Source organism: Triplophysa rosa, unplaced genomic scaffold, assembly GCF_024868665.1.
Source record: "Triplophysa rosa unplaced genomic scaffold, Trosa_1v2 scaffold148_ERROPOS71392, whole genome shotgun sequence".
Taxonomy (NCBI): Eukaryota; Metazoa; Chordata; class Actinopteri; order Cypriniformes; family Nemacheilidae; genus Triplophysa; species Triplophysa rosa.
The window spans coordinates 1-16,448 of NW_026634152.1; the positions used below are offsets into that span (position 1 = coordinate 1).

Genomic DNA, 16,448 nt, shown 5'->3' on the forward strand with positions numbered 1-16,448 from the left:
GTTTCCATTTGAAATGTTCAGTAAATATAGGCTACGCAGCAATATTGGAATTCTACAAAGCACTAATCACAAAAGCTGTACATGTGCATTAAATACATAAAACATACTATTTAAATACTTACTCTTGGACAAAAAGTCCTCAAGCACGCAGATGAACAGTGTGATCCTTTGATAAGCTTTTCCAATGGCCTCTTTGTATTGCCCAATGGTAAAAGGTGTGTCAGTCCCAGGTATATTTTTTATCTGAGAGCCATCAGGATATAGCAAGACATATTCTCCATCTTCCATGTCTCGATTGAAGTCTTTCAGTTTTTTTATGGCAGCTGGCAAAAGTTGCTCCAATGACCACTCAGGTTCAACCTGTAGAGGTAGGTTTTTCCCTCTTATGGGCCTGAAACCATTCTTGGTCTTGGTCATGATGCCAACAGAAATCTAAATCATTAATCAGAAAATATGAAAAACAATGATGAGTGTTTATATTATTAATTTATTATTAGAAAATAATTTATAATCTTGAACATTAATTTCAACATACCCTCACTGTTTTCTTTGATTTCTTTTTACTTTTTGAAAATGTCCTCCTTTCATTTTCTTTTAGTTGTCTGTATTTCATGAAGTTGAGAACAGATGAACTAGCTGGAATGGCACCTGTATCAGTCACTGAAACAAACACACACACGCGCGCGCACACGCACACACACACACACAATAAGAAAGAGATAAAAAGGAAGTTACTATAATTTTATAGGGTTTAGGTATTGTCATAAATGCTGGTTTACATACAAAAACATCAAACATTAGATAGGGAGCTCTGCAAGAGAAAATTACCTTTGAGCAAAGACTGGCGTGACCCATGAAGGTCATCACTTGCAGTTCTAGGGGCTTTCTCAGTTACAAAAGATACATCTCGCCCACATGAACTGCAAAATCTGGGCAAATTCGACCATTTGAAGCCACAGAAAGGACAATACATTTTAATCTGAAAACATAGGTATAAGTTACTCACGTTATTAGCACGTGGTTTTGTTTTCTGTTGCCCATGTTATTACAGAAAGTGGCGAAATAAATGTTATAATTGGATTAATGACATCAAGGTGCTAACTATGTCGACTAGAATAAGTTGACAAGTTTTTAATAATTTTTTCAAACCTTTAAACTTTTTTATAGTGACACTTGTTTAAGTAAGTCAAGCAGCTACTACGTCTCAGTTTTTGTTAAACTGTTCAAATCGACAGGCTAATAATATCCTACGGACGTACGTTAAGAAAGTTACAGCTTTCTAGTGACACCTAGCGGCCACCGTAGTACGAGAAAGAATTTGAACTACATGTATTACTTTTGATGGGCAACAAGGAACACGGAGTGGGAGTCAAAAAATGTTACTTTATGGAACATTTTGTAACTTTGTAAGCGTAAGTACATATGCACATTTTCAGTCTGACAAGGTGATTTAAAGCGGGGTGGCTTTAAAGTCTGTTTCCGCATGGGAGAGAATTATTGGTAATCCCTGTAACCCTGGTGCCCCAGGGACTGTTTGAAATTCTCCTCACTGTTTGGCAGTGGGGGCCAACATACTGCTTTGTCAAGTGGGAAAACACTCACACATTGTTCTCTTGGTTGTGTGAGAAGGAAAGTGAGCATTACTAAGTAGGAGAGACAAACTAAAAAGAACAACAGGCCTTTGTTTGACAGGAGTTTTTATTAAGTATAAATTTGCGTAAAATTTTTAGAAAAGTGTTTGTACAGAAACGAGCAAACACCGTGGTGTTGGCAGTCCAATGTTCATTGACATGGACCATAACATCTTTGCAGTCATAAGATAACAAAAAATGGTGACTGCACTTTATGGCACAGCAGTTTACAGCCATTCTGACTGAATGGGAAAGTCTACCATGTAGCGTTTTTAAAAATTGTTTTCATAGATACCTGCTACATGCTGTCAAAGATTCAGGTATGCACTAATAATACAAAGTACCTCAAACAATGACTTAAAATAAACCTCTTTTTGTGTGTATATTCATGATCACAAAAAACAAACCGTCATATGGTGTGTGACTGTAGCCTGTGGCTTTATGTTTTTAATAGACAACCTGACTTATGCATAAAAAGCTTATTGCTGGCAAAGCATTTGGTGAAAGCTGTTTTAGAGTAAACATTTTATTCACATAACAATAAATACAAATATTGTTATAATGATATTTATTCTTTACTCAGTTTATGTAGCCTATGCTTTTGAAAAGGGCAGAAATAACAAAAGGTTGATAACTTCAGATAGTAAGTCGAGCAGCTTCTTATCAGTATACAAGTCATGATTAAAGGAAACAGCCTTTATGTTGTAGCCCTTGTTATAGAAAACTTAACCTCGATGTTATTCTTGCAGAAGGAATTCGTGTTCACTCAAGTGAACTCAGGCTCACTGTTGTGTTCGCGCGGGGACAGTTAAGGTGGAAATTCTTTAAAAATTATTATTTTGTTACATTGGATATTGTTGCGTAATGTATAGTATCATACTGTTAGTAAAAAGAGTGACTGCGGTGTTTTATCTGATGTTTTTTTTATCTATTTATAGTCAGTATGAACCTATGCTTATATTGTTGTGGAGTTCCTCCTTAGATGGGCGGTGGCATGTAACGTCAGTGGTATATAAACTTACACTTTTCGCTACGCTGTAGAATTTAGTTTAAGTGCTGCTCGAAACGAGGTGTCTTATTCATTTTACAGGTAGTGTATTTCTTATTTGTTTATTTGAACTGGCATTAATGTGTAGATGTTAGAACAACTTTACAAAATTATAAGATTTTATGAAAAGTTTAGAGTAAATAGGCTTCAACAAAAACCACGTCAGCCTGCTATTGTTTACCAGTAAATGCATAGGCGTATATTTACTACCTAAATCATAATTATTAAATATCAAAGCACTTTAAGGCAAGGTAGCTAAGACTTTCAGAAGCTTTCTGCTGTTTGTTTTATTATTTTATGACATTAATGATGAGAGACCAAAATGTTTGGGCAGTCAGAAATTATTCCAATTTTCTGTTTTACCCAACACAGACACCACCGTCAAACATGAATAAAGAAGAAGAAATGAAAGAGGTTGAATTGAACGAGATGGATCAGGAAAAACAGCCGATGACCGCAGAGACTCCGACAGGAACGGAAAAAAACGGCTGCGTGAAGGTGAAAGTTCCGGAGGACACCGAAGTGAAATTTACGGGCCTCTCCAAAGAAGAGTTAATGAAAGTCGCCGGTACTCCAGGGTACGAATACAAGACCACTGTATTCATCATTAAGTCTGTTTGGAGTTTCTGCATCTACTGTATATGAGTCTGTTTGTCCGTCTAGTAGACAATTAGCCTACATGCACGAAGTAAATCAATAAATCTATTCATCTCTTCAGGTGGGTTCGGATTCGGTGGGTCTTGCTGGCTTTGTTCTGGCTTGGCTGGGTTGGCATGTTAGCTGGGGCAATAGTAATCATAGTACAGGCTCCACGGTGTAAACCCATTCCTGAGATGAACTGGTGGAATGAAGGTCCTCTCTATCAGATATCCGATGTGAATGAGTTCTCTGACCGTGGATTGAAAGGTGAGATTTTCTCAATTTAATGTTTAATCCATTTGCATGTTGGTCATTATTTGTATCTTATTAAAACATTTAAACAATGAAAATGAATGAAAACTTTAATAAATTTTAAATGTAAAATTAAAAATGAATTGCATGCAGCCTATATTGTAGTGCTAGCATTTAGCTCTGGCTCTTTGCTAAAATATATATTAGGATATTATTTAAAATCTCAGACTAATGATATAGATGTAAAGCAGAAGTGACCATCATGTGATAATCATGTGAGGAACCATGTGTTTGCATTTGTTTCTGCCCTCTCATCACAAATTCTGCTCTTTCATCTCAAACTCCTTTATATGAGTTGCAAATTGCAAAATACTTGTGTACTCACTTCCTACTGTACAAATGCTGTCAGCAAAATGCATCATAGATTAAGATCCAATACAGTGACCCTAAACCGTGATATCTGCACTTGTGCAAACAGTAGTGCAGTCATGCAATCAAATTGGATTAATAAGTAAACCCCTGCCCGGATCCATGCTAGCTGGGGTAGGGAACAACTGGGATTAAATATGGCCTTGGACCACACCTGGTTTGCAATAAACCGCACCCATTTTGAGTTTTATTAGTCATTTTTAAAAAAAGGGAATTTACTTAAACGCTACCAGAAAGCCAGGGGCTTAAGTTGACTCTGCTACCGTTCATGGCTGAGCACACACAGGTCTATTTTAGACATTAAAGATGTTTCCTCAGTTAAATTATGCACTGAACAAATACAGAAACAATGTTTCTAGCGTGGTTAATTTTGTACATTGAATATTCACAAGCAATTACTACACTGTACTGTAATACAAATCATGTAAATTACATAACAGCCAAAAGGTGAGTTGAGAAGTTTGCATTCCTGAAAAAACCTGCCGAAGAACAGTGTATATGCTATATTATCTATACCATTGTTCCCTATCATGGCTTCTGATGGTCAGTTCATCCCTGTACTTGGGTTAAAATAATGATTTTATCTAATGATTTTTTCATTCATATTTCCTTTCAAACTCTATAGGGGTTGATGAGAAGTTGGATTATCTGAACCAAATGAAGGTGAAGGGTCTCATTCTGGGTCCGATACACACGGTACAAGCTGACCAGTCAAGCACACTGGAACTAACTTCCATTAATCCTGAATTCGGGACTGAGAGTGATCTGCAAACTCTTCTGGACCGAGCACACAGAAAGGGTGACCTTTGACTCTTTATATATTCTACCATATTCTTACACAAATATGAAATGCCATCTTGTTTGCTCTAAAGCTTTGACTGAACAGAGTTTACAGCATAAATCCCTAAAGATAGGGGCAAATATAAGCAGCAAAATCTACTATAAACTTTCTTGTTCTGATTCTTACAGCCACTTTTGCTGTGTTTTAGTTGCGGGTTGTATGAAATGGCAGTGAGCTGTTAATTTAACCCATGACTTTCTTTTTTTGTATAGGTGACCATTCAAACTAGTTTTTATCTTGAGCAAAGATTTACAACAAACATTACATGTAATGCGCTCAATGTATAGAATGAAAATACATCAAACTACGTCCCCTCAAGAATACGTTCAAAGCACTTATAGTGTTTCACAGCTTTTGTGTTTTGTAAGTAAACTCAGAAGAAAAGTAGGGTAGATAAGTGTTCTTGTTACAGTTAATTACACAAATAAGTACTGAGTACTATTTGAAGAGTTTGGTTCCAAAATGAGATAACTCTGTTTTTAAAAATGTCAAAAGTCATGTTTTTATTATGTTATCATTTATTTTGTTAGTTAGCTGTATTGTTTTAGCTTAAATCAAAACAAACCAACTGCAGTCTGATTGATATTATTGGAATGCACAATAATGTAAAAAATGTAAAAACGGAGTTATCTCATTTTGGAACCAAACTCTTCATTTATTACCACATGCACTTACTATAAGGTTAGATTTAGGGTTAGTTGTTTGTAATTATGCCTAATTTACTTTTATTACCATAGTAAGTACTGTACGTACTCTAAATGAGTGTTACCAAAAGATAATTTAACAGACTTCTGCTTTGATGGCTCACCATCTCTGTCTTTTTACTTCTCTCAGGAATGTCCATAGTGCTGAATCTAACACCCAATTATGGAAATGGAGGAATTTCAGCCTGGTTCAATAAGGGTGCCTCTGTTGCTGAACAACTCAAAGTAAGTGCTGTATATAGGCTGTAGATATATTTATAGGGTTGATGTGTGATTTACGTATTTAAGTTTCACTTGTGATTTGAGCTGAAATGCTTATCAATATTAACATTTTGTTTTCTGTGTTTAGGAGGCATGTATATACTGGCTTGGTAAGGGAGTGGATGGCATCTTCTTATCTGACCTAAAAGACATTGCAAAAACAGAAGCTTGGACATCAATTCAAGCCATATTCAACAAGACCGATGAGACCAAAAAAATGTGTGTGCTCCTATTTGCCCAGACCCTTATTCAGTAACCTTAATTCTATATTCAATTTTGTGTTTTTTATTCCACTCTTAGAGCTCTGATGGGCTCAGTCACTGCTCTCTCTGTGGACGAAGTCTCCCTCCTGCTGAATCGCACTAGTGTTGATCTGTTCCTGACTGGATTGCCTGATCCAGGGAAATCCTGGATAACGCAGGCCGATGTAATACAGAAACTCTATGCCAGTCACCCACAGACCAGCCTGGGCTGGAGTCTGAGTGGACAGATCCTAGGTTCTCTGGCTTCCAGAACTCCATCAGTACCTGTAAGACTCTATCACACCTTGCTGTTCACCCTACCGGGCACACCTGTGTTTAGCGCTGGGGATGAGGTTGGACTTAAAAAGGAGGTAAGCAGAGCATTAATCACTTAAATGATTTAGTGCTTTGGTACATGGCATATATAGTAGTGTTATTGACTTACAAATTACAATGAAATTAGACTGGCTGTTACTTTAAATTTCCTCTGAACAGGAGAAACTTCAAGCAATGTGGGATTTGGAAAGTCAAGCAGATGGCGCCAATGCAACAGCTAAGGTAATTTTTCATTATTTGCATGGCTTTTTATAAACTATAGTTATGTTACAATTACTGTAGTAATTGCAAGATTTTAAACGAACACATACACTTCCTTTCTTTCAGGAGGAGCATATTGCAGTGCATGATTTCTTTAAAGCGCTCAGTGATCTAAAAGCAAAAGAGCGAGCTCTTCTCCATGGAGAATATGTTAGCCTTCACAGTTCACACTCTTCATTAGCATTTCTCCGCCTATGGGATCAAAGTGAGCGCTTTCTCGTTGCCATGAACTGGGGAAGTGACTCTGTTACTATGAAACTAGTCAATGAAGATCTACCAGCTGAGGGTCGAGTTCGTGCCACCACAAATGCAGAAAGTTTGCCTGTGGACAGCATGGTGTCAGTAGAGAAGTTACAGCTTGGGCCAAAGCAGGCTGTTCTGTTGTCCTACCCTTATGCTGGCTAGATATATACACACAGATGTACAGATAAACAGAGTCCTTAACTGTCTTAACATTGTTTTATCTGGAGTGTATAATTTTGAGTTGAATTTTTGTCAATTTAAACTGTGTTCTCCAACAGGATACATTTTAGAGATAAGAAATATTAAGAAAATATGACAGGGATAGTTTGGAAAATTAAAATAAAAAATCATACAGAGACCTGTTGGACATATCACTTTTTGACATAGTAAATAAAGCAGCTATTGAAATAGAATTATTGTTTTCATTCATGTCTTGTTGGAATGTGCGTGTGTCTGCTGTACCTTGTAGTTCAAAACAGATCCTAAACTATACAGATAATTGGAAGGATATAATAATAATCATCATAATACAATATTATATATATATTATTCTTATTAAATATTTTATGTAGTTAAAATTAAAATTTAATATTTTTAATTACTGAAATTGAGTTAAAATATTCGTCAAAAAGACTAATTTGATGCAATACAAATGAAGTCCAATAGAAGGCTGCAGTAGACTGTATTCAGTACACTGCTGTCTTGAAGTTCACCCCCCCCAATATGGATGACTCATTCTTCCATGAAACTTCAAAAATAAGATATTTTGAGAAATGTCTCAATGTCCATACAATGGAAGTTAATGGGATCTAGAGCCGTGAAGCATCTTTAAAAATAAAGATGCATCGAAGAACCTTTTTTTGTCTAAGTGGATCCATAAAGAACATCTGAAAAGCCTTTCTGTTTTACAAAAGGTTCTTCGTGGCAAAAATGGTTCTTCAGATTATTAAAAGGTAGGAAAGAGATGGATCTTTGTAGAACCAAAAATGGTTCTTCTACCTTTATTTTTAAGAGTGTAATGTTTGGTTACCAGCCTTCATCAAAATATCTTCTTTTGCGTTCTGCAGAAGTAAGAAAATCATAAAGGTTTTCAAAAATTTTCATGGTGATGAATAAATAGTCTAATAAATAGCAATCATAATTTGATTATTGTAAATTGGTCTCAAAATGGATATGAATTGCTAGATAAAAAAAGATTTGTACAGTATATCTGTTTTTATACATGTATCCAGTGATATGCACAAGTGTACAGATGCAGAAAACTGTGTATATGAGGTGTTTTTTCCCAAAATTTAATGTGTTTTTATTACAAACAAGGTAAAGATGGTACAAGGAACAAAAGCACCTACGCTGGAATAAAAAAGTCTTCCCTTACGAAAACTAACCATAGTTTTACTACAGTAACCGTATTAACTAGTTTATAACCAAAAATGTGCTATATGGTCTCAGTACAGTAACCGTGGTTTAACCATGAAATTTGTAGTAAAAGATGAGAATGAATACAATAAAAAATATTTAAAATAATTAAAACACTAATTTACCTGCAGCCCTTTGGTAATTTAGATTCTTCACAGCAATCTTGGTGTGGCCCTTGGGTCAAAAAGTTTGTTCACCTCTGATCTAAAGCAAAGCTTTGGAATAATTATATGGGGGAGAAAAGTCACTAGAGGGCACAGAATATTCAATATTGTTCATACTTGTTCCAGGATACTTACGTTTCAAAATTCCAAGTAGTTAATGTATTAACCATTAGTTAATATTCTTACACACTATAAAAAAATCCAACTTGCAAAATGTTCTCCCTACAAAGACAAAGTATCTTGAACATAGAATTTTTGTTAATGGAGTCATATACTAAACAAAATTAGCTTGTCAAGAATAGCGGTGGAAAGAACCCAAATGCAGGCAGCAGTCACGGGGTTAACAGAAAGACAAGATTTATTTAACTAAGAAACAAAACAAAAACCCTCGATGGGGGACAAACACAATAACCAAAAATGCTTTTCAAAAAGACAAAGAAAAACTTCCCACTATGGGGCAAAACAGAAACTAAGGCTAAAGAATATACCAAACTTACAGACCAGGCAAGAACTCAGGGAACATGTAGATAACACACATGAAAGCACAATGTACAGTGTTCATACACAATCCAAGAGCACAAGACAATGAAACATGAGGGCAATTTAAAGGGAAGACAAACGAAGGATAATTGACGAGGGCAGGTGGGAAACATAAGACAGGGCAGGGAAGCAATACATGAAACGAGAGGGGCGGGGCCAATGACAAGACACGAGAAAACACATGAGATGTCATAACAAACAACTCATGGCTTTCTCACATAGAACCTAAGGGCTCCGTCCTGATCCTGCCACATGACTAGAGATACAAAACCAAGAATGCAGGACTGTGACATAGCCTAAACATGTTTCTAACAAAGATTATTTTGTTGACTAGACTGAAAGTTTTTTGCCAAAATGTGTCAGAAAGTTTTCCCAACTTACAAAACAGTGTATTCTGAACAAACAATATTGCGAGAGTTTGAAAGTTCCCACGATGCATTGCAGCATGTTCAATTCTGTGTTTCTTGTTTGTTTTTCTTTTAAAGATGTTTTAGTTCCTGCTGGCTTATTTTATGCTTTAATATTGTTGTTACTGTTAGTTATCTGTTGAGTTTAGAGTTTTTCTAATGAATGATAGTTTTTGGTTGTTATCATGGTTTAGGTTAGTGTGTTCAATGTTGAGGTGTAAGTGCATGACACAACGGTAATACCAAAATAAATGCACCCAACACAAACTGTTTAAACAGTTAGTTGATCAAAATTTTGGTCTGTTTAAGGCAGAAAACACATACAATTGTAATAAAAGACAAATAAATTTGTTTATTTTTAAATAATCAACATTTATTCTTTATTCATGTTCAGCCAACAAAAATATTTTGTTCTGTTGTTCGTAACCTGGACTATGTTGTGACAACTAATAACTTCGCGGCACGACAAAAGACATGAAGACAGAAACGCACTAGAACCCATTATAATTTTAAGTTTTGTCCACACTGTGCGGTACGACGCGACAAAACAAGCAGGTTGTTATTTCACGTCGCACCTGTCGCGTCCGGTGTATACACGGTGTAAAACATAATTTTGTTGGGTGGACTTCAGTCTCTGTTTGTTGAATTAACTCAAAAACGTGCTTGTGATAGGTTGCCTTATTATTTTAAGTTGACTCAACTATTCTTTTTTACAGTGAAGGTAAGTATCATTGGATACTAATACACAACCAACATGCAACGTGTTTTATGCTTGTCCATCTGTGCCAATGTTTCATGGTCTTCTTTATTTACTCAAAAATACTGCTATACAGTATTCATTGGTTGGTAAAATACAGGAAAATATAGCAGAGCACCAAACATGAAAAGGTTCCCACATTGATTGAACTGTACTCTCCAAACAATGTTGCGTTAAGTCCTTAAAGCCTGCACAACTGTAACAATAAACATGCTCTGAAAAAAAAACAATAAACCAGTTTCATCTGGTCAGTCATATGAAATTTCTTAGAAGGAAGTTTTGAAGAGCAGGATCAGACAAGCTTAGAAAGGTCCACCCAGACCCCTGCAGAAGTTTTATAAAGCACAGAACCTCATGCTGAGCACTGAGAAAATAAACCAAACTCCTCCGACTCTTCCTCTTCCCCATATTGTTTCTCTGAGGGAAAATACAGAATAGTATACAGATAAGATGTGTTGATAACAATCAGTGTAAAATAAGACATGTGTATTTTGATACAGATTCTTTATAACATTTTACTTACTTTATTTAATACAAATAAATATGGATATTAAGCACAGATGTTAATTATTTTATTGCCAATATCTCTGACTTTCCAGAATATTACAGCCTACTTGTCAGCTGTTAGGGGCGGGTGTAGCTGAAACTCACTGTATATAAGACACAGACCACCTCCGAAACTTTTTTGGCTATTTAGCTGCAACACCACAAACGACTCATTTTGACAGTGTGCAGGTATTTGTCTTTGCATTCTTCTAACAATAGTTTTACGTTATTTTGGGTTAACTGTACTTTTATTTACTTTTTAACTGTATTATTATTGTATATTTAGTACATTATTATTATATTATTCATATTATTGTTTTTAACATTTTCGTTGACACATTTTTATTATCGTCTACTCTACCTAACCTATACTACACTCCATAAAAATCAGTTGCTTAAATTCACCTTGCTGTGCAATTAGATAAGGGGACTTACCTACAAACATTTATATTGAATAAAAAAATTGTTGTGATGCAGGTCAGTTTGTCGTGTTCAAAGTTTTCCCATTATCATTGATAAGTGTTTTGCATGACCTCCTAACCGAAATGAAAGACAGAACTGAACGAGATGGATCAGGAAAAGCAACCAATGACCAGAAAAACAACAACAGCTAATGAAAAGAATGGTTGTGTTAAGGTAACAATCCCAGAAGACACTGGAGTGAAATTTACAGGCCTTTCCAAAGATGAGCTAATGAAAATTGCCGGTACTGCTGGGTAAGCATCTATCTACAGTATCTGACTGTCTGTCTGTCTGTCTGTCTGTCTGATATCCATTTAAACATTTCCTGCAGATGGATTCTGACTCGTCGGGCCTTGCTGGTTCTGTTCTGGCTTGGCTGGGTTGGCATCTTAGCAGGCGCAGTGGTAATCATAGAACAGGCTCCACGGTGTAAACCCATTCCTGAGATGAACTGGTGGAATGAAGGTCCTCTCTACCAGATATCCAATGTGAAGGACTTCTCTGACCGTGGATTGAAAGGTGAGATAAATTGAAATGGCTTTACTGTTATTCGAATGTGTTGGAATGAAAATGATAAATGTGCCTATACTGTTCCTTGTAAAACTAATTATGCAACACTTTTGTATTTTGTAATGGCTTGAGCAACGTAAAAAAAACAATAGCTGTGGTTGTCTTTCTGTGTGGGTTAGGTTTTGTAATATTAATATAATATACAGTAATATATAGTTAAATACTGCTCATATAGCCTACACTGTAAAAAAATCCTGTAAAAAAGGCATTTTCTGGCAGCTGGGGCGCCAGAAAAAATGGCACGTTTCCCAGTTTTTCTTGCAAATTTACATTTTAAAAATGTAAAAAAATTACAGTTTTATTTACATCATACGGGAAAAACTGTAAAAAAATAACAGAAAAAATCTGTAAAATTATTACTTTTTTGAAAGTTGTAGTGTTCATAGATTAAAAAAAATAGGCCCAGTGTTTTGGTTGGTGTATGTGCACTTCTCACGTTTTCTAGTCTTTCTTTTCTCTCACTCTATGTAGGAGTTGAAGAGAAACTAGACTATTTGAACCAGTTAAAGGTGAAGGGTCTTGTTTTGGGACCCATACACACAGTGCAAGCAGACCAGCTGAGCTCTCTAAATCTAACTTCTATTAAATCTGAAGTAGGCACTGAAAATGAACTGAGAAGCCTGCTGGACCAAGCACATAAAAAAGGTGAGACTTGATCCTTGATTTCTTGTCTTTCAGGAGCATTGTGTGAATTGTGACATCATCATCCACACAGCAAAATCGCCAGTGTTAAAAAGTGTCAAATTAACTCTCACAGTGTTTATATAATCCACACTTTGAGAGTGTGTTAATTAATTAATTTCGTGAGTGTTAATTTGACGTTTTTTAACACTGGCGATTATATAACCAAAATGTTGCTATAGGCCTGCCTTTCTGTTATGCATATATACAAAATGTGTAAAACAGAAGAATAGTGCTCAAACCTTTTGATTGTGTTTTAGAAGCAGAGTATGACATGATGACTGATGAATATTGTGCTTGTGTAAATCTTAGTTAAACCTAATTTTTATATTTTCCACCCTTTCCTGTTTGGTGTTTGCTCTCTCTCTCTCTCTCTCTCTCTCTCTCTCTCTCTCTCTCTCTCTCTCTCTCTCTCTCTCTCTCTCTCTCTCTCTCTCTCTCTCTCTCTCTCTCTCTCTCTCTCTCTCTCTCTCTCTCTCTCTCTCTCAGGTATTTCCATAGTGTTGAATTTAACACCCAACTATGAACAACCTTCTGCCTGGTTCAGCAATGCTACCACTGTTGCTGAGAAACTTAGAGTAAGTGCTGATGAGTGTAGCCAGGCCTAAAGGCTGATTGAGATAATAATAGAAATATCATGGACACACTGAGAAAAAAGTAAACTCTCTCTCTGATATTACTTTTTAGGAAGCATGCAAGTACTGGATAGATAAAGGATTTGACGGTATTTTCATGTCTGCTCTGGGAGATATCGTCGAAACTGAAACCTGGCCATCTATACAAGCTATATTTAACAAAACTGACGGGAACACAAAAAGGTGGCTGTAACTTCTTGCTGAGACCTAACCTAAATTGCCCGATGAAACAGAGCCACCTGCTGGTCAGATGCGGTAATGAACACTGTACTTGTACTGCCAGCAAGTGGTACTGTAACAATGTCCATACTCAATTTTTTTACGTTTTACATATTACATTTTTGAAATACTATTTTCTATTCTCTATGTTTTCCAAGCATCAATTATTTTTCATCTTATTAAAGTGGATCTAGACTTCACTTTATCAGAATTATTCAGTAGCCTACTCTCTATCTCTCTTGTCCTAATGTCAGAGTTCTAATGGGCTCAGTCAATGGTCTCTCCATGAATGTGGATAATGTCTCTTGCTTGCTGAACCGTTCTGGTGCTGACCTTCTTACAATTGAACTGTCTGATCCACGCAAGACTCAGGAAGTGCAGAATCTCTACTCTAATCACTTACAGACCAGCATGGGCTGGAGCCTAAGTAGAGGGACCCTGGGAACACCAGAATCTATAAGGCTTTTTCATGCCCTGCTGTTCACCCTGCCGGGCACACCTGTGTTTAACGCTGGAGATGAGATGGCATTAAAGGCCGGGGTGAGTATAACATAAAACGATAATGATTAAAGCAATTATAAAAAAAATGAGTATAACTCATGTCATTACATTATACATGTTTGAACTAAAACGGTTAATGTCCAGATTTAAATTACCTACATTTTGAAATACAGATTTTTAATGTGATCTCAGACCCCATACCCAACGTATTGGGATTGCTGTACATGTGTTTCTGTCATGTGAAGGTTGCCATGCTCATAGTGTTAACTTTATATGTATTATATGTATATAATAGGTTATTTTCTTATAGGAAAAGCCTAAAAAAATGTGGGACTTAGAAAGCCCAGCAGAAAAGGCCAGTGCAACAACAAAGGTAAATTTTCTGTTCATAAGAAATGTTCTCATCACTGTACTACAAATATAAAAATCGACTCGTTGTGTCGTTCTCTCGCTGATCTCTTTATTTATGTCTTTCACTTACTCAGGCTGTGCAGAAGGATCGTATAACAGCACGTGATTTCTTCAAAGCATTCAGTGATCTCAGAAGGAGAGAGAGAGCTCTTCTACATGGAGAATTTATAAACCTTAACAGCAGTGCCTCTTCATTAGCATTTCTCCGCCTGTGGGACCAGAGTGAACGCTTCATTACTGCCATAAATTGGGGAAATGACACTGTTCCCTTGACGCTCACTAACAGCAACTTACCAGCTCAAGCTCAAGTTCGCATTTGCATAGACACAACAAATCTAGCCGTGGACAGCATGGTGTCATTAAAGACGTTTCAACTTGGGCCCCTACAGGCTGTTCTGCTGTCTTTTCCTTATGCTGGTTAGACACAGAGTTCACTTATAACTGTCCTATAACTGCTTGGTTTTATCTAAAGTCTCAACAAATAAAAATGGTTTGAGAGTCTTTCACAAGTTTTAAGAAATTGTAGAAGTCAAAATTTAAATCTTTGCTATTTAAAATGGACATGGTTTGTTTGGGATTTTGTCTGTGTTTATTAAATTCAATCTGTTTTGTAAAAGTAACATTACAAACACAAATGTGAATAGTTTAGAATATTCCATTTAAAAAACCCATATTCAAATAAATCATCAAATAAAATCAATTTACCTGTAATTATATTTTGTTTGACTTTATTCCTTCAGATTTTATTTGAACAAAACATAATTGTTGTGTCTTGGCTATGTGCCATATGTCGTTAATTCTCAGGGCAGGAAAAGGAAGACTACACTTAACAGGTGTGTGTGTATGTGTATGTGTGTGTGTATGCGTGTGAGTGTGTGTGTGTGTGTGTGTGTGTGTGTGGTGTGTGTGTGTGTGTGTGTGTGTGTGTGTGCGTGCGTGCGTGTGTGTGTGTGTGTGCGTGCGTGTGTGTGTGCGTGCGTGCGTGTGCGTGTGCGTGTGTGCGTGTGCGTGTGTGTGTGTGTGTTTGTGTGTGTGTCCTGTGCGATTATAATATGTGCTATATAAAACTATTACTTCCTGCACACTCTAAGGAGCCAAGAAAAAGAAAATTTCAGTAACCAGACTGAATGAAGTTTGTTATGAAATTATCAACATGGTCACATCTAGTTTCATAAATCTTCTGTTTAGTAATATGATATAGTTTGTCTAACATATGTGAGAAATGAGGAAAACAGCACTAAATTAACACTGCAATTTGTGTTTAATATTTTACATAACGCATGATTTGTCTAATAATTTTGATATTTTTAAGATTGTTACTGTTTATGTTATTTAGTATTAGCTCATAGGTTAAATCTGAAAATTTCTCATTCACATACCTTATTTTCTGATGACTTAATTTAATTTTTGTTCGACAGAAATCCATATATGTGCTTGACTGTTAAAGTGTGAGTAAGAGCAGAAGAGAGACGATGAGATTTCAGAAAGATCTTTGTCTAATTCTTATTGTGAACTTTCCCAAGAGGCGGTGAGGCCTGTTGGCTTCGCCTCCCACAGACATCTAAAGAAAACCATGTGCCTCACAAAGCACTTCAATTCATTAAGACATATAAATTAACAGCATAGCAAAATATTTTTTTTACTTTAAATAAAGCTGCCAACTGATCCTGATTATGCTTGAGAATTTAATAGGACGCTTTTTACAGGAATCAAAAACATTACTTTAAATTAGGGCTGTCAAAAGATTAATCGCGATTAATCACATCCAGAATAAAAGTTTGTGTTTACATAATATATATATCTGTGTACTGTGCATAATAATTTTGCATTTATTAACACATACACATTCATGCATATATTTAAGAAAAATCTAAAAATTATTAAACATTTATATATAATTTCAATTATTGGTAAATATAAATAAATACATGTAAATATTTCCTAAATATGTATACTTGTGTATGTGTTTGTATTTATAAATACAAAATGGATTAATCACGATTAATCGTTTGACAGCCCTACTTTAAATGCAAAGCAATGTACCCCAAAATCATATAATCATATAACATTATAGAAAGTAAGTACAGCTCAACATACACAATTGAAAACCTAAAAATATACAATTGAAAATAGCTCCTTAGAATATTGTTAAGAGCTAAAAAATGCTTAGTTAAAACTCAAATCCAAAAGGATATAGAGACTAAATCACACACACAATCAGTTTTATGTTTTAACAGAATAATTAATTCAGA

General features: G+C 35.7%; 3 protein-coding genes across 7 annotated transcripts; 2 read left to right on the plus strand and 1 right to left on the minus strand.

Annotated features, from left to right (window-relative positions):
* Positions 1-66: 66 nt before the first annotated feature.
* Positions 67-1,214, minus strand: LOC130549678 (uncharacterized). Its single transcript, XM_057326980.1, has 3 exons — positions 829-1,214; positions 536-660; positions 67-432 (listed from the first exon to the last, which is right to left on the minus strand). Exons 1-3 carry the CDS (start codon positions 971-973, stop codon positions 67-69), a joined length of 636 nt encoding a protein of 211 aa, XP_057182963.1. The 5' UTR covers positions 974-1,214.
* Positions 1,215-2,599: 1,385 nt separating this feature from the next.
* Positions 2,600-7,300, plus strand: LOC130549671 (4F2 cell-surface antigen heavy chain-like). Its single transcript, XM_057326957.1, has 9 exons — positions 2,600-2,721; positions 3,052-3,257; positions 3,398-3,585; positions 4,625-4,798; positions 5,675-5,769; positions 5,894-6,024; positions 6,106-6,418; positions 6,543-6,605; positions 6,711-7,300. Exons 2-9 carry the CDS (start codon positions 3,067-3,069, stop codon positions 7,047-7,049), a joined length of 1,494 nt encoding a protein of 497 aa, XP_057182940.1. The 5' UTR covers positions 2,600-2,721; positions 3,052-3,066; the 3' UTR covers positions 7,050-7,300.
* Positions 7,301-10,803: 3,503 nt separating this feature from the next.
* Positions 10,804-14,898, plus strand: LOC130549672 (4F2 cell-surface antigen heavy chain-like). 5 transcript variants are annotated; one of them, XM_057326959.1, is made up of 9 exons: positions 10,804-10,906; positions 11,270-11,433; positions 11,511-11,698; positions 12,221-12,394; positions 12,920-13,008; positions 13,118-13,248; positions 13,539-13,824; positions 14,096-14,158; positions 14,271-14,898. In XM_057326959.1, exons 2-9 carry the CDS (start codon positions 11,285-11,287, stop codon positions 14,616-14,618), a joined length of 1,428 nt encoding a protein of 475 aa, XP_057182942.1. In that variant the 5' UTR covers positions 10,804-10,906; positions 11,270-11,284; the 3' UTR covers positions 14,619-14,898. The 5 variants fall into 5 exon arrangements, with proteins under 5 accessions (XP_057182942.1, XP_057182944.1, XP_057182946.1 ...); XM_057326961.1 differs by having other exon boundaries at positions 12,344-12,394; XM_057326963.1 differs by having other exon boundaries at positions 12,347-12,394.
* Positions 14,899-16,448: the final 1,550 nt, after the last annotated feature.

Excerpts from the sequence above, each read along its gene's own strand:
- LOC130549672 (XM_057326959.1), top strand. The coding sequence starts at position 11,285 with ATGGATCAGGAAAAGCAACCAATGACCAGAAAAACAACAACAGCTAAT. Across the intron at positions 13,249-13,538 it reads ACTGACGGGAACACAAAAAG|AGTTCTAATGGGCTCAGTCA; the intron begins GTGGCTGTAACT and ends TCCTAATGTCAG. Across the intron at positions 14,159-14,270 it reads AGGCCAGTGCAACAACAAAG|GCTGTGCAGAAGGATCGTAT; the intron begins GTAAATTTTCTG and ends TCACTTACTCAG.
- LOC130549671 (XM_057326957.1), top strand. The coding sequence starts at position 3,067 with ATGAATAAAGAAGAAGAAATGAAAGAGGTTGAATTGAACGAGATGGAT. Across the intron at positions 6,419-6,542 it reads AGGTTGGACTTAAAAAGGAG|GAGAAACTTCAAGCAATGTG; the intron begins GTAAGCAGAGCA and ends TCCTCTGAACAG. Across the intron at positions 6,606-6,710 it reads GCGCCAATGCAACAGCTAAG|GAGGAGCATATTGCAGTGCA; the intron begins GTAATTTTTCAT and ends CCTTTCTTTCAG.
- LOC130549678 (XM_057326980.1), bottom strand. The coding sequence starts at position 973 with ATGTATTGTCCTTTCTGTGGCTTCAAATGGTCGAATTTGCCCAGATTT. Across the intron at positions 661-828 it reads ACGCCAGTCTTTGCTCAAAG|TGACTGATACAGGTGCCATT; the intron begins GTAATTTTCTCT and ends TGTTTGTTTCAG. Across the intron at positions 433-535 it reads AATCAAAGAAAACAGTGAGG|ATTTCTGTTGGCATCATGAC; the intron begins GTATGTTGAAAT and ends TTAATGATTTAG.